General features: G+C 35.0%; 1 protein-coding gene across 1 annotated transcript in view; it reads left to right on the forward strand.

Annotated features, from left to right (window-relative positions):
* The window catches only part of LOC148654888 (protein kinase C-binding protein NELL2-like), a 127,089-nt gene that overhangs the window by 89,683 nt on the left and 10,017 nt on the right, over positions 1-27,389 (forward strand). Inside the window, exons 16-18 of the mRNA XM_088644789.1 lie at positions 21,922-22,062; positions 23,316-23,509; positions 24,901-25,077. Of these exons, the coding sequence (XP_088500915.1) occupies positions 21,922-22,062; positions 23,316-23,509; positions 24,901-25,077 (512 nt within the window). The remainder of the gene's footprint in view (positions 1-21,921; positions 22,063-23,315; positions 23,510-24,900; positions 25,078-27,389) is intronic.

Genomic DNA, 27,389 nt, shown 5'->3' on the forward strand with positions numbered 1-27,389 from the left:
TGATGAATAGTTCAGGTTTTATTGTTCATTTTGAAATTGTAATGTTAAGTATTTTAAATATCTGCAGACTTGGATTGTTGTTTTGTAACGCCGGTGGCTTCGCATTTAGTTTTAGGGATAATGTCTATGCGTCATAAACTGCTTTGTTTTGGGAGTATAATCAGTTAACTCCTAGTTCTTGTATAAGGTTTCATGGGTCAATTTGTTTCATACGTCTTATTGCACTAGTTTAAATGCATAACTTGACAAAAACATGAAATGACAAAATCACAAATTATGAATTTGTAAAGAATTCTAAAAATAAATTATGGTTTAAAGTAATCACTGGAGTCAAGTCCATCACCAGGGTGGCTCTCCCATCCACAGTACATTTATGACAGACAGTGCTTGAGAAAAGCTCTAAGCATCATCAAATACCCCACATACAGACTGTTTGACTCTCTACCATCTGGAAAATGGTACCGGAGCATTTGGGCCCAGACTACCAGACCCAGAGACAGTTTTTACCCTTGTACTATAAAACTATTAAACTCCCACCCACTCTCACCTGTGTTCTGAACCCTTACAGTGCCTTCTCTCTTTTTCAAAACTCAAACACACATTGAAATCTACCTCTACCTCACATGTCAAGACATTTACTCTCCATCATTTTGTATCATTTATTTCATTCTGTTGACGTATGATTTTGCACAACTGTTGTTGTTTTGCACATTGCCTGTTGTCTCTATCTTCTGTTTTGCACAATTTACCATCTGATAGCTAGCTAAATAGCATTTCGTTGTACCGTATACTGTACCTGTCTATGAATATAATGACAATAAACATGAACTTGAAGATATAGGGTGGCATATTGATTATATTTAATAGGTGGTTAACATTTACTGCCTCGCAGTGCTGGGGCCTTGGACCCTGATGTCTCAACTCACAGAAAGTCTCAACTTTGTTTCTATGCAATACCATTACACCACAAAGTGCAGGTTTCCTCCTTTGCTTTGAAAGGTTGAGATGTCTGTCACTGATATGGATCAGCACATTAGAAATTATCATTCAGATATACTGTACAGTATTTGGATTTATTATGTAAGACTTTTGTAAAGATGTTCAAGTAGGTAGCTGCGTCAGCATTCGTAGGCTGCAAAGGAACAGGTAACGGGTTTATTCCATGCTGAAAAGAAACTAACAATGTTTCGGCCGTGGAGCCTTCTTCAGGTGTGAGAATGACAGGGTAGACGTCAAAGATTAAATAGCACAGGAGAACAAAAAGCTGGAAAAGTGGAGGAGGAGGGAGAGGGGAGAGGCAGAGAGGCCACTCATGAAGTGCAAAGTGGAGAGGGGTGAAGAAAGGTGTGAAGTCAAAACCTGCATGAGAATAGAGAAGATTACACAAAACTAAGTATCATTGAGAGAAGGGGGAAGGTGTGAACCTAGTTTCTGGATGAGTTTCGTTTCTGTTGTCTTTCTTCTGTGGGAGTTGTAAAGATGTGATGCTATGACAGGAATGATACAGGAATATTATGAAAGACACAGGTCTGCTATGGCTGGCAAATTCTGTTTTTCGTTATACTGTATGCAAATGGTGATTTTTTTCTCTCAGGAATATGTTGATAATAGTAAATTAAATATGATTAATTGTATACTTGTTAATTGTGACTAGAGAATATGTATTAAATATTTTTAAAATCCTTAAAAGATTCAAAGGAGTAGCTTTGAAGCTTTTTAATTTTAAATTATTTTTTGGTTATTCTTTTAGGATTTCTACTATGTCCCTGAAAATGAAACTAAAAGTGACTTCTGTTGTCTTATTTTTATGAACAATAAAAGATCCTCATGTTTTTTTTCTCATGTGCAGCTGTAGGCAGTTATTTAAAATATGCAGGGTTGGTTGTTTTGTGCTAAATCTGTTTCTAAAGGGATAAAAAAGTAGATGGAACAGGTTCTTTTAAGATTTGGGATGCTCAGTAGACCATGGCATTGCTGAACCTTCTGCACACTCAGCATATTTGAGCTAATAACTTTAAATGCCATTAAATTGCTCAAGGTTATTTTCTTACTTTATACTGTGCACAAGGCAAGTCAGTCACACACTGTAGCACTAGAGACTACAAGAGCAAAAATATATAAGGTGCCTAAAGGTGAAATTCACCTCTGTAAAAGGTTCAGGAATCTATGTAAACACATTAATCCTTAACCATAATATCATAAACTGCAAATTCATGCATGTTTGCAAATACCATAACATAAATATCTTTTAGTGTCTTTTAGTATTCTCTGGAAATTCAGAGCGATGTGTGATAGGCAGCTGGTGACAGTGTACAAAATGAAGCCTATAAATAGTGCACACTGCACATGTATATTTATATTATAAATACACTGTATTTTTTTAATAGAACTGTAAAGATGTTTTTCTTATGTGCTGTAGTTATTTCTGGTTTTTGATAGGCATTACCAGTGTTGTATTTTTACTCCAAGACCTATAAAATTTGATACTTTAGGGTGCAAATGACAAGTAAACCCATTTTTCAGTATGTGTCACAACTTGACAGAGTCAAAGGAGTAAATATAGCACAGAATATGTCAGTGCCCTGTATCATCTTTAACAAGTCAGTTTTTGCATCATTCCAATGAATATTTCTTAATACACCTAAGATCTTGTGTCTAAAATGTATCTTGTTAATCTTTATTTACAGTGTTTTGTTGTTAAGGTAATCCTTTTAATATTATTTTGTATTGCCTTTTATTGCTACTTTAAACTCAGTTTTTTATTTCCTCTGTTTTGCTCAAGCTATATTACTCCCATTTGCAAATAGTGTTAGTTCATTTTATTAAATTCATAAAGCAGCATCTATCATTCAATTCAAGTCTCTTTAAATAACTTGCATGGTTCTGTAACCATTTGATCATCATGTTGTGCTATTGATCAATAATACTATGATAATTCCATTAAATTTCAAAGCTTTCAGGAAGACTATGGTAAGTTTAGCTCCAAAACAGTCTATTCTATCAAATCAACACAGAGCATACCTATTGCATTGATTTTTTCAAGTGGTTAACATGATATTTTGAAGTGGCAAGATGCATTTATCCTTAATTCTTGTTTGTGATTAAGATTTAGGAACTATGAAAATACTTTCAAAACAGATGCCGGAATTCTAACGTTACCAAATCTGTCGTTCTAACAGTTTGTGAACTCTGGTTCCCTCCAAAAATACAGAGAAAAGTAATTGAAAAAATTAAGAAAATTACCTTGATGTGTATAGTATCTTAAGGCTGTCTCTAAGGTTCTACCCTGATTGTTAATTAGCAATGCTGAGTTTAATTCAAATAACAAAGTGTGATATTCAGAACAGTAAAGGCTTTACTGCAAAACCATATGTACAGTAGTAGCTGCAGGTGATGAATCATTATCAGAGCAGTATTGCCTATAACTAAAATGTAGACCCTTCCTTGCAGACTTGCAGAGAATTAGCTTTGCCTTGTCTTTGTCTTATAGAGATTCTTTCTTTATTTGCATTTAGACCTTGACAGCAGTGAATATTTTTTTTTACTTTAGATCTGTTCTAGTTTGAATGATGACTCTGTATGTTTTGTTCTTAAAAATTCTTAGAAAAAAATTAGGTGTCTTTTAATATAATGGCCTTAATGTTTTTGTAGACTAGGCCATCTTCTGAGATTTGTTTAGTATAGGATGAGAGCTGGCCAACCACTTAAATTTGCAAAAAAAATATGAACAATTCTCCCCAACAACTTACTTCAGATAAAAGAAGGCTAAACGAACAGGAACACAGTTAAAACTTACTCAAGCAGTTTAAGTAAGAGCGGGTGTATTTGAAAGATACATGAGAGACTCAATACTGTAAATTATACCACTTGGGATCTCTGTTAAGGGGTCAGCTTCTATGAAAGTGTCAAAGTGTGAAAAAAATGGTCAAAAACATTATAGGGCGGCCTGTAGTGTTAAAAAAGTGCCCTATTCAACAAAATAATAATAATTAATAATTGCTTACACTTATATAGCGCTTTTCTGGACACTCCACTCAAAGCGCTTTACAGGTAATGGGGACTCCCCTCCACCACCACCAATGTGCAGCATCCACCTGGATGATGCGACGGCAGCCATAGTGCGCCAGAACGCTCACCACACATCAGCTATCAGTGGGGAGGAGAGCAGAGTAATGTTGCCAATTCATAGAAGGGGATTATTAGGAGGCCATGATTGGTAAGGGCCAATTGGAAATTTGGCCAGGACACCGGGGTTACACCCCTACTCTTTTCGAGAAGCACCCTGGGATTTTTAATGACCACAGAGAGTCAGGACCTCGGTTTTACGTCTCATCCGAAGGACGGCGCCTGTTTACAGTATAGTGTCCCCATCACTATACTGGGGCATTAGGACCCACATGGACCACAGGGTGAGCACCCCCTGCTGGCCCCACTAACACCTCTTCCAGCAGCAACCTTAGTTTTTTTTCCCAGGAGGTCTCCCATCCAGGTACTGACCAGGCTCACACCTGCTTAGCTTCAGTGGGTTGCCAGTTGTGAGTTGCAGGGTGATATGGCTGCTGGCAAAAGCCCACTAAAGGCTATTTTGAGCATATTACAGAGTCACAGAGCCTCTACTTCAGTGGTTCCCAATCCTGGTCCTGGTGACACACACATTGTTGATTTTCATTTCAGCCAGAGCCAAACAGTTAATAATAATAATTCCTTACATTTATATAGAACTTTTCTGGACACTCCAATCAAAGTGCTTTACAGGTAATGGGGGCAATTTTTTATTCTATTTCCACCAAATTTGGAATCGCATAAAAATGACTCCCTCCAATCAACTGCTTGGGAGAGAATAAATAAGTTGGTAGCAAACCTACCTGCAGAGCCAGTCATAGCAGTTGCTTTTCAGACTCCAGTGGGGAGGCAGCACCAACAGGAGTGGAGCCCAGAGGAGACACTGTTTTACAAACATGAAAGAGACATGACTTACCAATTCCAACCCTATCCTGAAATCATAGTTGGCTAATGACATGACTGACTGGCACGGTACCCTTTAAGCCTTTGAGGCCAACTAATACTTTCCAAACCCCACTAACAAAACAGATACAAATCCAGTACATTTATATAAACAGAAAATGACTATTAACACATCTACAGTGGGTAGGTGTCCCTGTTTAGAATTGCAAGGCTTAAAGCCCAATGTCCAGCGATCCGGCAAGTCAAAAACAGAATGGAAGTGAGTTAGCTCAGACAGGTACAATAAACATGCAATCTGGTATGGATCCAAAATCAAACAAACAACAATTCATTTCTCATGATATAGTCATAGTGTTATAATCATTTGCTCAAAACATTTCAACAGCTCATCATTGTTAATCTAAAAAATGAGTCCTCTCAGAATAGACTTCTAAGGCACAAAATATACGTACTATTTGCACAAGAAGGAGAGGTACTTGTACTGATGCTTTATAATAAATCACTAATGCATTGTCGATGAACACACTGGATTAAAACATCAGTCATAGCTAGGAGGTTCACTCACTGAAAAATGATCTTTGATTCCTTGAAGGATCCGATATATACTGTAGATCAAGAGACAAATGCATATTATTGAAGATATTACTTCAGACCACAAAATAGTCATTCAGACATCAAAACAGTAAAAAAAAAAATTTAAGGTAGACAGAAGTAGGGACAAGTAACTCTACACAAATTATGTTAAGGTCCTTAGTTGAAAACAATTTTAAGTGGTTATTTGCAAAGGATGAATTGGTATAGAAAAACAGTTTTATGAATAATCATGTTTTACAGTAAGAACTATTTTTTGTTCCATAACTGAATTTGTTTTATACACATTTTAAATTCTTATAATTTGAGCATCTCAAAAAAAGATTTATGTCAAGCTTAACAAATAAGATCATAAGCATTCTGTAGTAGCTATAGTGATCACTGCCTGGTTTAATATTTATTTATACTAAGATGATTATTACGCTAAAATGATTAGTACTGTATAATTGGATTGTAACGCATTAAATTAATAATCTCACATTTGGGATACATGTTGTATAATAGGGAAGATTTACAATGCCTCTATAATTCATTTCAATTCATTCAATTTTGAAATATCTGGGCTTTTTCACTAGCATTATTTATAAACATTTCTTATTAACATGGATTAGTGTATCCAGTTTTGAATTATAAGATGCAAAATAATTAATGGCTAGATTCCTTGTGGAGCAGTTGTTAAATAAAGTCTAACACAAATAGAGAAGTGTGTAAAAATACAGAACATGAAACATATCCTTTTCCAGAGACTTATGTGTGTGCTTTCTGTTGTTTTATTGTTGTCTTTTATTTAAAAATACATCAAAACACTATGCATGGTGATCAACAAAGACAATGCAAGATTGCCTTGAGCCTTCAGCTAAATTTGGGATTAAAGAAATTCTTGAGCTGTAAATATCCCCCCCCCTCCAAAAAAAATGAATGGTAGCCAAAATTTAGGTAAAAGACTTGCAAAATTCCTTTCCATTTTTTCTTTTGATATTGACTGCATTTCGTAATTTAAGATCTTAGTATATATTTCAGAAATTCCCTGTAATGCCTGTAAGTTCAGAGTACCCTATGCAAAGAATTTTAATAAATCACAGAAAAAAATATTCTGTTCACCTGTGATGGGTAGGGGAACTAATTAAGAGAAAGTAAACTGAAAGGTTTAATACATTTGATTAACTAAAAGGTTAGTTATTAATTGACTAATGGGTATGTTCTGTAAACTTTATTAGATTTAAATGATTACATTTAGTTTATGACTTATTTTAGGTTTTTTACATGTAAGAGGAATTGAAGATTGTTTGCTTGCATTACACTATGCAGGTCAGGTTCAGGAAGGGCTGATGACTGAACACAGAAAAGCTTTCACATTTCACCACTCCCACTCTTAGTTGGTAGGAGAGTAATAGCTGCAACAGACCCTGCATGCTTTTTAGTGGTAACCTCTGGGAATTCCCAGTGATGTGATGCAGGCAGCTGGTGACAGTTGAAAACGTACAAAATGAAGCCTCTAAATAGTGCACATTGTGCATTGGGGCTGGAGCAAAAGCAGATGGTTCTCAAACCTTCAAGGAAATGAAGTCATCTGCATTACAGACAGGGTCGTTACTGCAAAAGTGATATCAGAAGAAAATGTGACCTTCCACAATGTCAGCTACTAAACTCACACAGTATATTGTTTAAGTAACACAACTATGATGGACCACAATTTGTTCCACTTTAAGGTAAGGTAAAGGATATTTAAATTGCTAATGAAGAATTTAAAAGGTAACACTTATTTTTTCTATCATATACTGTATCCCAAACTGATGTTTTAATTGCCTGTTTCATCATATTTTCATTTCTTTCTTGTTTTTCTTTCTCACAGGTGAAAGACTTTAGTCTTTTCTAAGCCCTTGTGCTCTCTTTTCTGTTCTCCCTGTTTATGCCTTAGGCATCCATATGGTGGTCATCAACAGAGCTGTGGCGCCTACTATTACAATGTTTCTCACCCTTTGGGGACCAGATTTTGAGCATCAGCACAGCAAGCTGTTTAGAAAACTTTCATAACAAAAATAGGAATTTTAATGTATGGAAACTTTTGTTTTATCTTAGATGAAGGGACTTTTGCTATAAAGTACATGATTTAACTTTGAATCTAAATCAGTCAGCAGCTAATTGCTTCAGGCTGTTGTTTTCCAGCTATGAATATAGCCGGGAAAAGAGAAGTAAAAAAAGAGACATTTTTCAGGCAATAAAATAACATAAAGACTCAAAATCATCTATAGGTCTATATTTTCATTAGTTGTAAGGTTATATAGTTATCTTTAAATTAATTGATGAGTAATCCAATTTGTACATTTGTAATGAAATCTCAGAGAAATTAAAAAAATAATTCCTTATAGTCATAATCTCAATTGGTGAATTTCAAACACTATGCTTATAGTTTTCATTTCTAAATTCCGGTTTAGTTTCTGAATTCAACAACATATCAGCATGAACAGTACATGAATTGCAAGAAACTGAAAAAAACTTAGCTAGGGAGACTAGCACTGTTTTATCATTAAATTTTGTTAATGGTTTTGAGACTATGTATACTTGTTTTTAGAAACTTTGATAAATCATTCAAGTTATTTTAATACCAGTAAAGGCAATGCTCAGTTCCTTACTGTTGGATATTATTAGGGACTGAAAAGATTGTAAGGGACAGCCATGGTCTATCAATAACAGTTTTTTTCTAATAGTGAGTATGGATTCACCAAGGTCATTTAAACACATAGCTAGAAAAAGCAAGACAAATATAATGTTAGTCCCTCTAAACTAATTATCACTGATATACTGGAACAACACATTTTATCAGTAGCCTGGAGCAAGTGCTGATGCATGGATCTTTTTAAACTGGAGGTGACACTATGGTCACAGAGGCTGTTCAATTCAAACGGTGAGGTTTCTAAGTCACACAAAGCAGCAAATGTATCACAACAGGCCTGCTGCTTTATAATGGCAAGAATAATTATGAACTGTCAAGAAAACAAGCTTTTTTTACATTTAAAGGCCACAGAGCCAAATGTTGAGTACAGTGACAGGTGGTATTAAGAACTATCTCACAGATTGAATGACTGTGAGACCCCTGGGGATAACCAGGTGTGTTTGTCATATGAAAATATAAAAACCAGTATTTTGAGTTATATTATTGTTTTAAATTATATTCTTAGTTTTTTTTCTGTATTAGTGAAGGTAAATTGGAGTTGTGATAATGAAATAATCACAGAGATCAGAGTTTGTTTTACTAGGTTGTATAATTGTTTCATAGGTTAAACAAATACTGTATATTTACTATGAAACAATCATATTCTAAAATTTAAAAGCTTCAGAGGTACAGTACTTCTTTGAAACTTTTGAGAACCTCAAAATTATAGAATAAAAACTATCTAGTCACATTAAACATGTAAAAGATTAATCTTTAATTTGATTTAAAAGAAAATTAAATTTACCAGATATCAACATCCAACATCCCAAAAAAGGTATTTAATAAAACAGTTCAGGTGGTTAGCTGCTTGCTTAGGCTGCAAAGGAACAAGTAATAGGTTTATTTCATACTGAAAAGAGAAGAAAGAAAACACAATCGTTGTGTTGTGTTTTCTTTCTTCTCTTCAGCATGGAATAAACCTATTAGTTGTTCATTTAATAAAACAGTTTGTTATTATCATGGTTGTTACGTCTCAGTGTGTGTTCTGTGTTTGTTTTTTTCTATGTTCCACACTGCTGACCCTTGATTGTTCTCCCTTCCCCATTGGCCAACCATCACACCACTGTTTCAATATGATGTCATCATCAATCATCCCTCAGCCAATCAGAACTCATTTTATTCACTATATAACATGGAGGCTTTCAGGAAGAAAAGGCCTTTTGTTTGACTTTGGTCCCGTTTGGATTTGGTTATCGCTTCGCTTCGCTTCGCTTCGCTTCTGGTTATTGCTTCGGCTTCGTTCGTTTGTTGGTTTGTTTTGCTATGTGTTTGTGTATTTTCGTATAGCTTCGGCTTTGTTGTTTTGTTGGTTTTACGTTAGTTTCTTTGTACTTTTGTTTGTTTGTGTGTTCATCCTTGTTTTGTCATTACCTTGCCCCAGTGTTACATGTTCAACTTTTGTGTTCTTTTCTACCCTGCTCCTGTTGATTACTCTTGTTTTCCCTTATTTGTATTCCTGGTTCACTTGTGTTTTTGTGTGAACTTTTGTATATGAGGTTAGTTTAGGTTGTTGGGTACACTTACACACTTAGTTGATTTTGTATTAGTACACTAGTTTAGTACGGGTGAGTGCCATTTGTCTTGTATGGTTTTGGGTAGTCAGTGCAGGTTAGCTAGGGTGTTGAAGACGCCGAAGACCGTGTGTTTCGGGTTTTCTTTTGTAGTCAGATTAGCTTTCCCTCACTGTCCTAGCCAGCTCCATTTTTGTTTGTTATTTTCTTTCCTTTGGCACCACTCTAGTTCCTTACTCTTGTTATCACGCTTCCTAGTCCCTCACCAAAACCCCCCTGCTTCCAAAAGAATTATCCTAAATGTTACACCCCTTTTCCCCTAGACACTTGGGGTCGTAACAATGGTATTTTAAGCAAAATAATTGACTTGACTATTCCAGAATGTGGAGCTGAAAGGTTGTTTATTTTCTTCTCTTTTCAGCATGGAATAAACCTTTATTTATTCCTACTGTATACTTTAGACACTCCAGTGTAGCTTTAACCTACTTCTTTGGGTCATTGTCCAGCTGAAAGGTGAATTTTTGTGCCACTGAAAGGTGATGTTTAAGGTTTGAAGCAAGTTTTTCTACAAATTGCCAGAACTTTGCTCCGTCTATGATGCCATCAATCTTGACTAGCTTCCCAGTCCCTTTTAATGAGAAGCAAAATTATAATTATAATATAATGTTACCACCACCATCATTATAATGATGGTGTCTGAATAATGGACTATGTTGGATTGGTGTCAGAAGTAATGTTCTGAATTTAGACCAAAAATGTATAATTTTGCCTCCCCCTAAAAACTTAAGTTATCACCTGCAGAATCACTTAAAATCTCTGTTACAAACCCCATGCAGGATTTGAGATGGTTTTTAATACCATTTATGGATTATCCAGGACATTGTTGCCCGATGCACATTTTCTCTCATCTCAACAACTAAATTCTGTAGTTTTTTCAAAGTCATGTAGGTGTTCTCGATATATACGTTAAACATCATTCTCAAGAGATTAAATGGTAGAGCATCCAAAGTATATTTTAAAAATCCAAGTTAACTCACTATAGTTATGTTTCATTTATGAAGAAGGACCTCTATAAAAATATATTGTATCATGCATTTCTTTTGCATACAACTTTCTAACATTGAGAAGCAGTACATCTTTAAAAATTGTCCACCTAAATAAATGTCATATTTTAGCATTGCAATAATGACTAAGCTAGTGACAAAGCCTATTTCTTCTGCGCTCCTAGTGTATCTCTGTCTTGGCCATTTTGTATAGAACGAGTTGAACTGGAGTTATTTACAGTATACATAATTCATGTTTTAATCCTATCCTCGTGATTCAAGTGGATAGGTAGAGTATGTAGTGTAGTTCCTACTAAAGTTAGAAGTTGGAATATGCAACTTTATTTGACTTTTTTCCATTTTGCCTCAAGACAGCAATAAAATAATGTAATGAATATTAATGAGCTTTCTTTTAATTACAATAAGGCAGAATGACAGTTCTGTCTCCAGTAGCATTGTGATTGGACAAAAGCTATAATTTACCATGACTGTGTGTTTTTGACATACAACCTAACCTGTAAGTGTGTTTCTTTGGATAAAGTAAGGTAAATATGTCCCAGGATTGTATTTGGCTCCATGATTAATATTTCAGACAGAGAGTCTGATACCTGAGCACAATCCTATTGTTATATAGGCATGGGATTGTTTGCTGAGTCATGAAAGTAATTAATCATATTTAATAAGCTGTACTTAATTATCATCCTTGCTTGCTTGATTTTCCATTTGTAGCACTAGCAGAGGTTTTATGATTACCATTCCAGAAATGGCAGAAATGGAGTTCCTTCCTCAAAAAAGTAACTGTCTATAGAGTCATTGCAGTGATTGAGAAATCTCATTCTTGCCTTCAATCACAGTCCCTAGGCTGTATATTTTTTTACAGGTGGAATGCCGCCTTCTGCTGAGTTGCACATCTGCTGATTAATGTTTCTTGGGTAATAGTGAGGTAAAAAAACTCATTGAGTATTGTCTAATGGGTGGTGTCAGCTGCTTGAAATAAATCTTATTAGGCATTAATTTCCCTTTATATTTGTAAAATAAATACTGCAAAACTTTAAACATGTATAATCCTTTATTTGACATACACAGCTTAGAATTGAGGGTTTTACAGAACACAGTAAATAAGTACGTTTGCAGGGATAGATATTGTTCTGCTCACCACACTGTTATGCAGCAAGGTGTGTTGCAGTTGCAGTTGCCAGTGGCCACGCCTCCACTCTGCCCTGATCACCATTGAAACAGCTTAAACAGAGTACCTGGCCACTATGAAAACTCTTGCAGTACCAGCTGCTCTGAGAGTATTTAAACCCTGATCAGTCTCTCCTCGGCAGTCCAGCATTGACGTTCAATACTGCACTCCTGAGACAACTTCCGCCGTCCCAGCGGAGCCCTTCTTGTTCCTGTTTTTCGGTTCTCTTGGGCTCTGTCTGGGAGCTTTGCCTGCAGCTGTGCACTCCAGGGCTTTACCTGGCTGCTGAGCATGGATTGGATGACAGTACTCCGCTATGGACACACACCTCACCAGACAATAACCCTTGGCCCGGTCTGTGGCACATCTCCCTAGCCTGCCCTGACAGTGGGAGTAGACTCCTCTAAGAGCTTGAACCCTGTGGATGATCGACGTGACTGGGAGTATTCTGCCCAGCTTCAATGCCAGACCCCTCAGCCCTGCACTGCACCATGGAACCAAGTACAGCTCCAGACCCTTGTGGCTCCTCATTTCCTGCTCCTGCTCCTCCACCACTCCTTTCCTGTGTTACAGTCCCTCTGCCTGCATGCACTCTGGGCAATCCCCAGGGCAAAGTCCTGATGGACTGTCCTTCACCTTGAGGCTGCCCCCACTCCCAGAGCCCAGCTGCATTTTCCTCGGCGGTCTCTCTTCAGGCTGGCTATGTGATAATCTTGCGACTGAGATGCAGTGAGCTGCCTGTTACATCATTTGGTGTCCACCCCAGTGTCCTGGGTGGTGGCACCTGGTCATAATAGATCTTACGTGTGGTATATTTTACTGTTTCAAAACTATCCCATTTGCTCCTCTCTTGGCAAGATTTCCTCTGTGCACCAATTCTGAGTGATCTTACTAAGATGTGCTGTCAATAATATAGAGTAAAACTTAGGAAGGTGGTAGATCTAAAAGGGATTTTAGTAATAGAGAGATTGTGCCTAAATAATACCATTTGAAATCTGTATTTATGTAAAACGTCTGGAAGTCAGACATTAGCTTGTTATGCGTGTCCTCAAATGTATTTTTTGTTTCCTTAGAAAATATCCTTCTTACTAAACCTAATTTCAGCCTTCATAAAATGGTTTTAGATTCAAATCAATTCTAAGTCAAATTAAAAAAAAAACATCTTCTTTTCTTCTGACAATTTCTACTTTTTTTCTTATAAAATGTTTTGTAAGTTTGAAGCTCATTGAACTGTTAAAGCATGCTTCCATGACTGTTATGTTCTTGGTTTCAAGGAGAGATCTGTACTCCATTTAGTTTTTTTCTTTAGTTCTTATTTCTTTCAATATATATGAATACATGTTGAATTTACATATTCACAGAAGATATAACGAAGCATCAGCTACATGAGGTTAAGAAGTTACATTATTGGCATGTGTTCAGTTCTGTATTTTTACAAGGTTGCCTTTACTATCTTTATGGGGAATAGTACCATTTCACTTCTTTTAACCCAGTAAAATTCTATTCCTACAGTACATATCAGAATTATGGCTATACCTTTATTTATAGTCCTGGTGACATCTGCTAGTGCTCTTTTAGATGTTTTAGATGAGAAAAAGTAATCTCTATAGGATACTTTTAATACATCCTTTTCTACCAGTTTGTAACTAGAGCTAAGGGCAGCAATAGCAAAGTGTGTCTATTTCAAAGTGTTTAGTAATTTCCCTCACTGTCATGCAGAAAATATACCTCAAAATCAAAGCATCAGCTATAGTTTGGTGATGCCGTTTTTAAAATATGTGATGATACAGAACTATCATTGCACATGCCATGACTCTTATTCTTGGACTTTTAATTTTATTTTATTTTAGAATTTTTCTTGAAGCAGAATACTCAGACTTTTGTTATTCTTTCTTTTTTACATACCTAGTATGTAGTGGAATGTTGAGTGGTGACAAATGTAGTTATATAGGTTTTTCTTTCTTTGTTGAAACAATTATTAGTTTACCCTGAAACCTTTCCTAGAAGACAGTAACTGAAAAATAATTCTAAGTATAATAAGCAAGTGCTGATGCAGATATGCATCAAAATGAAGGGAAAGAAAGCCGTGGAGAGTGATTTTGAAACTGCATTTTGAATATTCTTTAGAAGGAAGAGAGCATATCATTTTAAGGGAAAAAAGAGGAAGCAGTTAGGTTAGGGCCTTGGTCTTTATATCAGGAGTATACTTGAAAATATCTGAAGTAAGGAAAGTCTTTCGACAGCACTGCAGAACAAAAAAGAACTTTCATTAATTTTTTACTGGACAACCCAAAGTCACATAGAAATTATTGTAAATTAGAGCATGAAATATTTCTGAAGATATTTCAGATTTAACAAGGGGTGTCTTGGGTAAACCTCTGAGATCTTTGGTCTGTCGATGAAGGCACAGTATGTGCACTCTAGGCCACTTTCATACATTAATTACTCTCCTTCCCCCCTCCTATAATCCTTACCAGTTGTGAATGTAATTATAAGATAGTGAAATATTGCAGACTGGATTCTCTTGCCTTTTTAATGTAGATGCCTGGGCCTTACATAAATGTCTTGGTCTTTCCTTTTAAAAATTAGAGGCAAAATAATGAGTTCAATCAGCTGTTTGACACTGCTTGAAGTCAGTGTTCACAAGGCAAAAAAAAAGATTGAATCTTGTTAGGGATCCCTATCTGTCCTTCTATTCCTCAGAGCAGCCTTCCAAAGAATTACTAAGGATACTTTGAGACAAAGCTTCAGAAACAGAATTTTTGGCTGGTAGGGAACAAGCAGATTGTCTCAGTGTATGACCTTTGAAGATGGGGATTGTCAGCATGACAGAGTGCTATATTTATGACACAACAAAGACATTTAGAGCATCAAAGGGGATAGAGAATTGCTGAAAGCTCATAGACAGAGGAGTTGCAAGTATGAATTTTTCAATTAGCATAGAAATGTATGGGCCCAAGGATGCTGAGATGCTAGTTTTCTGTGTGGCATTTTGAAAGGTGTCTATACTTCACTTTGTACAAAAATCTGCTGTAGTCATTTATAAAGTTCAAAAACATAAGTAATGTTACAAATGAAAGGAGGCCATTCTGCCCATCTAGCCTGTTTGGTAATTGTAGTAGGTGATTGATCCAAGGATCTCATCCAGTCATTTTTTTAAAGAAGCCAGGCTACCAGCTTCAACACACAACCCTTTAGGTAATCTGTTTCAGTTGTAGATGCATTTTCACATGTGTGCCCTAGTTTGTGTTTCACTGTTCAGTCTGAAGAAATCTGTGGATAGACTTTATCAGTGCCTTTGATGATATTGAATACTTGTATCAGGTGCCCTCGTATCTCCTCTGTTCAAGCTTAAAAGGTTCAATTTCTTCAACCTGTTAAGGGTAGAACAGTCCCTTAATCCCCAGAATGTTCCAGAGCACCAATATTATTTTTTTCATCTGTGTATTGTGATTATCAAAATTGTACTCATTTTTCTAGATGAGGACAATGTAGAAGTGATCAGACACTCTGGGAATCTGAAAAGATGGTGTTGGGGAATGTGAATTTTGACTTTACTGCTAATACATCTCAGTGTTCTGAATGATATCTGCAAAATACCCCTGTGGGCCTAAGTCTAACACATAGAATGTAGAATTTTCTTGCCAGCTATTAGTCCATTCTACAACAAAAATAAAAGAGGAACTGTACCTTAGAGTAAACAATTAAACAATAAGCAATAGATTTTTAATGTAGTGGTTTTAGAGTGTTCATTGTTTCTCTATGTATATATAGATTCCATATTTGTGTTAGTTTACCTTCATATTGTTGTAATAATAACAACAAATAGGATGGGGGGATGAAGGAGGCCATGTGTACAAAATTTTACTATGAACTTTAACCAAACACAATCTTATTAATTTTACTGTTTTCTCTCTTTGTCCTGGGTAACCTATATCAATCATTAATTTCCCATTGAAGTTTAACACAGGAAGTATATGCATTTATTATACAAGATGAGAAAATATAATTTTCAGTATAAAACACAAGTTCAAAGCCAGCTCTTTGGAATATTAAAAACGAACACAGAGTAGTGAGATTTCACCTCTGGCATATGAACAAGGCTTATTATCAGTAGGTAATAAAGTTTTTTTTTTATTTTAGTGTCCATTTCCTTTGTATTTTTAAAGCAATTAAATATAACCGTTTAATGAAATATAACAGATTTTGAAATTGAACACTCATTTCCTGAGCCATCTTGGTGCCATCGTATTTTGAAGACTTTACTATCTTTACATTAGAATAAAAGATAAACCTCTGCATAGAATAATGGCAAGACTTTGTACGAAAGTTTGGAATTCCCTATCTGCAACTGTGACTTTTGAAGATCTTGCCTGATTTTTGTAAACTTCAATTCTCTGTGTTTGAGCCTCAGTTCAAACAGGAATATTTCCTTGTCATACAAATCAGTGAAGGACTCAAGCATAAATCAGATTGTGTCCTTTCTAATTTTTTTGCTTTGTTAAAGCTACATGTACTGTAAAGGTTTATAAACAGAGAATCACAAGATTTTTGTTTGCTGAATTATACAGTATGTACAATATTGACTTTACTTTAAATTACTGTAAGGAGAAGCAGTATGAAGATAAAGCAAGGGGAATGAGACAAATGATATGTCATGGTTTATGTATACACATTGTGATCTTAGTGTGGGAAAAACATCACATTATAGGATCTTTATGACCTGAGTGATGTATACAGTGTTGAGATAACAAAGTACAAGAGCTGGAGCCATTCCCTTGTGTCTAGTGGACCAGGTGCATCCTCTGCATGTAATGGCTTAGTCATCCCGGGGACTGAACTTGTCAGCCCTCAGGAAACCAAAGTGATTGACGAGTCCAATATGATTTTGTTTCATTTCTGATTTTCCATTACATCCTGAATAAAAATTGATATAATATTGGTTGAGTTAAATTGGAATAATGGAGCTTAGGGGGCAATTATCCATTTGCAAAACTGCGTTCTAAATAAGAATTTGTCTTCTGCTACAGAAAAAGGCACATAGAAAATATAACATAATTTTACAAAGCATAAATAAAGGTTGAGAATCCCTTATCCGAAATTCCTGGGACCAAAAGTGTTGCGGATTTTGGATTTGTTCAGATTTCTGAATATTTTTATTCTATATTCTATAATATATATTCTATATTTGCATCTATAAAATGGGACAGCTTGGGGATGGGACCCAAGTTTAAACACAATATCCATTTACATTTCATAATATAGCTTATACATATACCCTGAATGTAGTTTATATACATTTTTAATAATTTTTTTAACATAATACCATCATGTCTCCACCTACGATGTCATGTTTTGATTAAAAGTTTACAGTACACGTACGCCATTTGTATTTAATTTTTTACTATACAGGTATTACGTTTTATGTAAGGTATAAAAACAAAGCATTGAATATGATTACAGGTAAATAAAATGAAAACTGAAAAAAGTCAGCATTTTATTTTTAAAGTAATGTACAAGTAATGACACTAGGCAAGTTACACTCATACGTGGAAGTGAAATTCGGATCTCACGTAAAAATAACGTTTTGTACTTACTGTACAAAAAAAACCAAACCAAAACACGATGATCACTGCTTACAAACTTGAAGATAAATGCAGCCCCAGACATTACAACTACATCAGGTCCGAGAAACCGAGGGAACGTCATCGATGACATCACCGTGAGCTGGAAAGTTTCGGATTTTGGAGGTTTTCGGATTTTGGAATTTCGGATAAAGGATTTTCAACCTGTAATATGTTGAGTAAATACAGTATATTAAACATCTTTAAAATGTCTTTATACAGTGTTATTAAGAATTGTTCATGCCACATGATCTCAGGGTGTTTCACAATTAAACAAGGCAAAAGCAAAAAAAAAAACCATTAGAAACACATGAATGGACAATTTAGCACAAGTAATATTTACATAAAAAGGAAAGGTTTTAGAAAAGGATTTTAAAATGCTGACCAACTTGGAAAATATGTTAATATGTGCTGTGAGATCACTCTACAATCTCAGAAGAAAAAAAAAAGAAAGGACAATCTCCTGAGATTTAGAGCCCATTCCAAAGTCTATAGAGTGCAAAGGATATGTAGGCATACAGGGAGACAAAAGTTCACTGATGTAATCAAGAGCCAAACCATTTAAGCCCTTAAAGGTGAGCAACAATATTTTGAATTTTCTTCTGCAATCTACAAGAAGCCAGTGCAAGGAAGCTAAAATAGAACAGATACACTAATTTACTGTATTTAGATTTGAGCTAAGATCTGAGCAACTGGGTTGTGAACATGTTGCTGTTTAGCTTCCTCCATGTTTAAAAAGGGTTGTTATTTAAATTTCTCTCTATTTTTGGCTTGATTGTAGGTAGAATGTGGTATACAAAAGATGCAACATACTGTAGTTTGCAGTATACTTTATTTTAAACATTGTAAATAATGTGAGATGTTTGTCCTGGTAATACTCAACACTAGTAGCACTTTAAACGGCATTAGTTTCAGATGTGTTCTGCATTCAGCCCTGATTGAACCAGACTCCTTTGTACCCTTTGTCTCATACTGTAACATTAAGAAGTGTTCACCCTCTTTCAATTATGTCCATGGAGCATAGAAGAATGCAGGTAATATTTCTTATTAAAACGTTTAACTGACTAGAAATGTCTTTCTGAAAAAAAAAAACATTACTTTCCACTGAAGACTAAGCTACATTTTAGTTTCAAACCCAGGAGATATATAGAATTTCCAGTGAAAAACTAGAAGAACTACAAGACTAGAAACTAATAAATGCTAGTACAGAATAACTGAATTCATATAAACGTTTTTGGTTGTCTTTGTGATTTTTTCTCAAATTTGTGTTCTTAGATGTTATTTTAATTTTTAGGTACTAAGGCTCTCTTCATACAGAAATGCTGGCACAGAATCGTGTCAGATATTTTTTTTAATTCTTCAAAAAACATTCATACAGCACATTTATCCCATTATTGAGCTGTCATAATTCTTTCACACAGACAGAGGTAGCCTTTCACAAAAGATTCTGCCAATCAACAGGTCATTGTCGTGGCAATGCGTGCAAGAAAATTGAACCATCCTTGACTAAGGAACCAGGTGTTGCAGCATTTTAGTATTTTTATTTTCAATATATATTTCAAAAATATAATCAGTGTCAGATTGCAGGGGGGTCGGGAAAGATGTAGATTTTGCATTTTATAGTAAAAAAGACTATGATGCTGAGTAGAGAATGCATTATGTTGCATAAAATCAAGAAAATTAACGCTTACAGTATGTGAAGTACTCTCACATATTTCCTCTGTACTTCCTCGCAACCTCTCTTGTAAAGTTACATACAGATGTTACTGAACAAATTACATTTACTGTTTTGCTTTAGAATCCGAATATCCATTTACACGCTACTGTGATTAGTTAATGTATCTCTGAACACTGCAGTTTTGAACTGTGAAAAAATGTGACAACTGTGCATTTATTTATGTATATGCAATTTACATGGTACACTATGCTGCCTAAGAGGTTACTTGTAAGTGTTGTGTAAGAACCTAGGAATATTAAATAACTCAGATTCAAAAATTCCTTTTACATGTAAATGATGAAGTACAGTTTGAACTTATCATGAAATAAATTAAAAATTTGAAAATATGTAGTAACGTCCTTTTTTTTCTTTGCAGATGCTTGAAGCAAACATAGATTAGGGTCTGAGTCTGCAGGTCATTTTTCACTAATCTCCAGGAAATTTGATTTTTTTATTTTTATGGGCCAAATGGATGAAATGATTATGCTTCATTAGATGATTGATCCTAATCCTATTACTGTACAACCATTCAAAAATAAGGTTTCTGCTCAGAGGAGATATTATGCAGCAGAAGGAGAAGGTCAGTCACTACACAGGCCCATTTTCATAATGAGGTTTTTGATTGTGCAGCCTGTCAGAATCATGGAGAATCCTTCAGTGCTGGAAGCTTTTAATCATTGTAAAACCAAAGTACTCGATTCATTCATTCTCAGTAATCATGGGCTAAGCTTCTTTCATCAGGTCTCGTGGATGGAGAAATCATATAAAATATTATTTAACACATTTGCAGTGTTCACAAAACCCATTCCTTGGTGAGAATGTGGAAAAGGTATAGTCAATGCTAGGCATAAAAAGCAGCAGTGTAGTCGGTGTGATGGGTCATCCCGAAATCATCTATTTCTAAAATGTTGCAATAAATTGTAATTTGTTGTTTAGTAAGTTGATTTGTTCAGTTAGGGGAGGAGTAACAAACTTTAAGATTTGCAGAGTGGATTGATATTATAAAATGTCATAGAAACGGGTCTGAAATATTCTGTTGGCAGAAACAATTCATTGGTGAGGCATGAATTCAAGGCAGAACCTAAGAATAGAATTGCCGTCAACTTCACATTTTTCTTTTTTTCCACCGTTTCGAAGCCATTGCACGAAGGATGTGTATGTACAGTAGCTCGCACACCTCTGTCAAGTTCTATAAAAAAGGCCAATGGTAAAATGACATGACTAATAGAGTAAAACAAAGTTTGAATGTTCCAGTGACATTTTTATCATTCATTTTTTAGTTGTTATAAATAAAAATTGTTTTTCGTAACAAAGAGCTACAGTGTCATTTCACAATCTTTAATAATTCCATTCCATTTTAATTTTACAGGACGATGCCTGCAATATCACAGCATTGCACAAACTTAATGATACTTTTTGTATTTCTTATAAGGAACCTTTGCATCAAGAAAATGCATTTAGTGAATCCTCTGTTGTCACTGCTTGAATGGTAACAATTTTGCTCTTGGTGTTTACAGTACATCCATTTGTTTTTATGGTGTCCAAAAATGAACTTTCTTAATCAAAGTAAAAGGTATAAAAAATTTTATAAACATAGTCATATTTTGTTCTCCTGTTTAAGTTATTATAGCTTCTCTGGAGGTTTTTCTCAAGATTATATTCTATACATAATCAAACAACTTTGGGATTAATAATGTTTTGGTAACAGTGATTAAAAGTATGTCATTCAGATATTGTTATCCAACAAATAGTTCCCTGAGATATTAGTTTAGGTTAGAATAGAGTTTATTGTCATATGCACAAGTGCAATGAAATGCTTATTTGCATTTATATAATATACAGATCTGTAATACTAACGGATTTAATAATAATGTAGAAGCCATAATGGAAAATAGGTCCAGGCAGTTTCATCATTTTAGAGTGTTACTTTAATTTGAAGCCCTAAACATATTTTTATTTCCAACTTTTATACATCACAGTAGATATCTGAGGGGTCCCAGATATCAAACAACATTAAATAATTACATGTGATTTCTCACATGAATAAATTGAGACAGTAATGTGTCTACCAGCTAAATGTTTAGACCTGTTTGTTCATTTTCTCGGTGTTGTTTGTTTAGACGCCTTTAGGCCTTCTTTGCTTATGAAGATGTAATTGTTACTTAAAGATAAAACTAACACATAAAGATGATGTAATTAGGTTAATCATTTAACAATTTTTTGTAATTATGATGTTCAATGTATTTATAACTCCTCTGTGGGATGTAATCTTCATTTTTCCTTTGCACTTTATTGATGTTGAGTTACTATAGAAGAAATTGTGTCATTGCAGAAAATGCTCCAACATTTACTTTCCAAATAGACGGGGGAAGGTTAGTTCCTTCACTAACATGTAAATATCTGGGACAGTTTCTCTTTTCCAAATTTTCAGTATCTGTTTAACAATTGTTATTTCCTTTGCAGTTCTTTAAGGTACCTTTTTTGTGATACTGCTGATTTGTTTTACTAAAAGATCTACTGGGCAGCTTTTAATTTTGTTCTCATTTTTTAACTTCTTTTGGCTGATAAAAGACATTGATGAATGTGCAGATGGCTTTGTGGAGTGTGACAGCCGAGCTAATTGCATCAATCTTCCTGGGTGGTACCACTGTGAGTGCAGGGATGGATACCATGATAATGGGATGTTTTTGGCCAATGGGGAGTCATGTGAAGGTTGGTTTGCTGCCTTTTTTTATAAACAACCATTGCTCCAGCTGGATCTCAGAGTAATCAATATTGTTAGCTGCATTCAACCTAGAAGTGCTGAGGAAAACCACTGCAGGAGGCACGAGGAGTAGAGGGGTGCAAAGGTTTTGGACGTGTCATTTTGTATTGTGTATTTCTGTCATGTTCCTTAACTGATAAATAAGTGTAGTTATCCTGTTTTTAATTATTTTTCTAAATAGGTTCCTGCTAAACTCTAGAACGATTATATTATTTATAAATGTATAAAAGTCAGTAATAAAGATTGTAAACAGGGTAATAGTATAAAGTTATATTCTCATAAAGTCTTCAGTCGGATTGTAAGTGTGATAGCTATCATGCAAACACTTCCATAAAGTACACAATTGTGTCTGGGTGTTTCAATTATTCATACATCAAGAGAAAATGCCTTATGGTGAAATTCATAATCCACCATTTATTTGCAGCTTGACTATGCAATGTTGACAGACACCAGTATTCCCACTGGTATTTGACCAAGAGCTTACTTATGCAAATGTGATGCATTCATATATATTTTACTCATTGTTACACACGTTTATAGATGTTCAAAAAAATTTGAAGGGGGATTAGACAGCAAGACACTGAAAAAGGCTGTCAAGTTTCAGAATCAGGCAAGCCTTCAATCTCCCGCTGCACAGAATGTCAATTTCAGTCCCGCTGCTATCTCCACTATTAAATTAGTTGATCTACTTTGCTTCACCCTTGTCATGGGTGTGAGATCAAGCAACAGTAAAAAGGCATATTCCTGGTTTGAAGAAAATAGTTGCTAGATGTTAAATGCTTCAAAAGCAATGCACATGTCTAGCAGATGGATGAACATTTTCCTGTTGCATTTTGAAAGAGCAATAATAACAAATGGATGTATTTATTTTTGATATAATGTATATTTGTGACACACTCCAAGTGCTTTGAGGAACAGATGTGGCTAGTGGTAGCTTGAATGTTTAGACATGTTATATTTAATTTGCCACATATTATAAAAATTAAAATCCATCCCCAAAAAAGAGATTTAAAATATAATATTGAACAACAAGTTCTTCGTAATCTACCGGGGACACGGGAGAAAGGAAGACATTATTTTCTAACCTCATAATTTTAAAATGTAGGGCAGTTTGCTCTGGACTGTACTGTTTTAGGAAACTGGCATTTTGTTTGTAGTTAAAAATATGTATTTTTCATTTTGAACACTTTTTTTTCTACAGACATTGATGAATGTGGAACAGGGAGAAACACGTGTGCCAATGACACAGTTTGCTTTAACTTAGAAGGAGGCTATGACTGCAGGTGTCCTCATGGGAAAAACTGTACAGGGGACTGCATCCATGAAAACAAAGTCAAACATAATGGCCAGATCTGGGTCTTAGAAAATGACCGGTGTTCTGTTTGTTCATGCCAGGTGAGTAACAACAGAAAAATTGTGGTTGTGTGCTTCTTCTTTTGAATAAAAAATAAGCTTTCCAAATGGCTTGAGATGCAGAACTTCTTTCACAAAATCTTACACTTATTTTAAAAAGTAAATCTTTGCATTTCAATGCTGCTTGAGCAGATATAATAGCTTGGGACTTATGGAGATTTTTACATTGGTAATGTTTTTTTTTCTGTGGTGCTTCATATGCAGTATACAGTAAACTATCTGTACAGTATTTACTGTATATACAGATAGCACTTAGGGAAAGGAAATCACAAGAAGTACTTAAGGGGGCAACTGGAGAAGTAGTGTAGGTGCCTGACTGTGAATTCATATCTGTTTGGCTATGCACTCAAAACCTGTATGGAGCATTACTACTGTACCCTTGAGCAAGGTACTTTACTCAGATTGCTTCAATAAAATACAAAGCTCTATAAATTGCTACAACTGTAAGTCAGTTTGGATATAAGCATCAGCCTTCATTAAAGAACATTAATATTGTTATGCAAACTGTATTGATGGACTAGCATGTAATACTAGAACAAATACTCAGTAAGAGGACTTTGGGCACTGTATTTTTGGTACTTTTCTAGAATTCCCTAGACATTATATTACAACTTTCCCTTATGACTGTTTATAAACTGACACACCCCCTTCTTCACTAAAGGTATCAAAAGACTACAGGTACCAGAAAAAAAATAGGACAATGGCAAGCACTTCAGTGCAAAAGTCTTTAAATAAAACATAACACAGACAAAGAAACATACAAAACTAATATCTTCATTACTTTTAAAATAATAATAAATATAAAAAGAAGATATAAAAATATTTTTTACGACTTATAATATGCTGTATTTATTGTTAAAATATACCAGGGGGAATACTTCTAACATTAAAATTATTCAGAAAGAGCAAATATAAATTATTTATACAATTTTGATGGTCTTCAAACATCAGAGTGAACACTGAAGGTTGACAATGCTATTACAGCTCAGTAAAGTCTATTGGTGCAACCATGAATCGGGTTCCAAAAAGTCAATCTGTTTGAGACTTTGAGACATAAAACAAGAGCAGTACTTCTACAACACTCATAAGTGAGAATGCAGTACAACAAAATAAATGGACATGCCAGAGTGATTTATGGGCCGGTGCCTGCTGTGATATAAATATCGTTTCAGTGGTTTATTGAGGCAAGAGAGACGATCCAGATTTGTTTACTTACAATTTGTAGTCAAGAAACGTATATTTCAGAATTAAATATTTAGAGAATTTGGCATTTGGCTACTGAAAGCTTTATTTATGTGCATATTTATGGTTTTATGGGTTGTTCTTCAGTGCTGTATGGTAGGTTAAACCACTGGGCTTTTGTTTCTTTCTAGAGTGGTTTAGTCATGTGCCGGCGGATGGTGTGCGACTGCGAGAATCCAACCGTTGACCTCTTCTGTTGCCCTGAATGTGATCCTCGTCTGAGCAGCCAGTGTCTCCATCAGAATGGAGTCCTGGCCTATGGCAGTGGAGATACTTGGGTGCAAAACTGTCAGCAGTGCCAATGCTTGGTAAGACAAAGGACTTGCAAGTCAGTGGCATAATGGAGCTGACTGTAGATGAGTGTGTTTCAAGGGGATAAAAGTACCTTTGTTTCAACACAGCAGTATTGTAGTGTACCCAGATCAGAAAAAAAAATTACTGGAGTTCCATTTGAAAACATGTGAACAAATGATACAGTTTTCTCTTTATATTAATAACACTGTTTTAAGATTTCAGCATCCCTGCTGCTTAATCAGCAAGTTATGAGGATTTGCAACACACAGAACATAGCATAAACTAAATCCAAGTTACCTTTCAAATATTCCTGGCACAATTTCTGATGACTGTTTTATATCATACAAAGCAATAATTTATTGCCCATCTACAAAGCTTTTTTTGTCTGTTACATTTAAATAATCGGTATCAAACAGCTTTTCTACTTATCCCCTGACATTTAACCTGTTTTTTTCAAACAAGATAACAAGATATAGCTTAGAAATAGCATTGAATTACAGTAGTTCTACCCTTTCATATCCCCAAACAGAATCAAAGAATTTAAAAGGCTAAAAAGGGGATTATCCCCAGAAGTCTGTTTGTTCGGCACCAGTTTTTCTGTGATTTAATTAAATTCACTCAGGATCAATTTTTTTAATAAAATAAAAAAGGCTCAAGGACTTGGATATGTATTGCATTGTCTATGTTATACAGAAAAAGAAGAAAGATTTCTTGCACATGTTCTCAATAGAATAAATACAAATGTCCATGTCAGGCTCTCAGAGGTATGCTGGTGCTGTACAGTATGTGAAAGAAAGATTTAAAGGCTAATGGTATTTTACTTGGCTCCTTAGAGAAAGGGTAAGAACTAGCATTTCTGAAAGATGTGAAATAATCTTTAGACAAAAATTACTTGCTGGGCAAGATTACGTTTCTTATATCCTTTTAAATTAAGTAGGAATTGCTACAATATAGATAATATGTTGTGAAGCGCTGTTAATTTGTGTTGTGGCTAAATGTAAACAGGAAATGTGTTATGCTAATGGCTATGCTTATTTTGTGCTGTGCTTACTGAAGCTCAGCCCCAGCAATTCTCAATTTGAGACCATCCACCCACCAGGACCAGTAAGCACTGTCAACTGCTCATAACATGAAAAATGTAACATGTGTTTACCATTTAAAAATGAACTTAAAATAGACTTAAAGCATAAGAAACAGAAGAGAATGTGGAGCCTTGTGATTTGCAACTCTGCTGTAGAGCAACATTGACTACAATGGGTGAAGCTTATATGAGGAGCAGGAGACAGCTGTCGTATTCTTTGAAAAACACATCTTGAATTTCTATAGAAGAAGCTTTAAAAATACTTCAAGTGTAGATTAGACTTTTTAATTGTGAATTTACAAACCTGTTTATTAAACAAATGACCAAAATACAGTCAAACATACTGTTTTTTCAAGTAAAACTACCCAAACAATTTCTGATCTTAATCTGTGTTGAAACTTGTTGTAATCTGTGCTGTAACCTTGTTTTAAAACAAAATGTATTTTTTAATGTGGTTAACCAGGGGCTAGACATGGAATTCGATCATTGTCACTCATGGGCTCAGAGCCACACAGAACCATTAACGGTTGCAGCAAAATTATACACTGCCTAGGTTTCAAGAGGGTGATGTAACTTTTTTAAAATGTTCATTGCACTAAGCTCTGTTACAGTACATATACAGCAGAGACTAGTGGGAGATCATACAGTTAGTTTGTCAGTCATACAGTCAGATAGTGAAAGCCTAGAAACAGGTCCATTAGGGTGAAAATGATTCACAAATTAAGCAGACCTAATAGCATATTATTAAACTGTTTGAAATAACTAATTCAAAGTTGTTGTTTTTAAGATACCTTGTTAGCAGGTTATCTACAGTGTGTGCTTAAACGTCTGATACATTACTGTACATTGATGATGCACATGCCATGGTTAATCACTCTGATGCCTACATTACCTTATCACATAAACTCTGGAACTTACAGTATATACAGTATATAGCCATTGTTTAATGGTGATATGTACATCACCGTTGTATATGGTAATATACAAATTAAACAATGAGTAAAGGCATTCAGCATTTTAGACCCTAAATTATACAACTAGACTATTATGAAGGAATGAGATGGTGCAGTTGGAGGCAAGAAACAGTCAAAACCTGAACAATCTACTCACAGAAATAAGGAGCTCAGAAAAACAAATGCCAACAATTAAACAGAATCGTCCTTGAGTATGCTTTAGTGCAAGAATTCAACAAAAATATCCTGAAATGTTTATACATGACACTGTGAGAAGGTTAATAAAATTTAA

Source organism: Lepisosteus platostomus, chromosome 9 (assembly GCF_059453375.1).
Source record: "Lepisosteus platostomus isolate fLepPlt1 chromosome 9, fLepPlt1.hap1, whole genome shotgun sequence".
In the NCBI taxonomy this organism is placed as follows: Eukaryota; Metazoa; Chordata; class Actinopteri; order Semionotiformes; family Lepisosteidae; genus Lepisosteus; species Lepisosteus platostomus.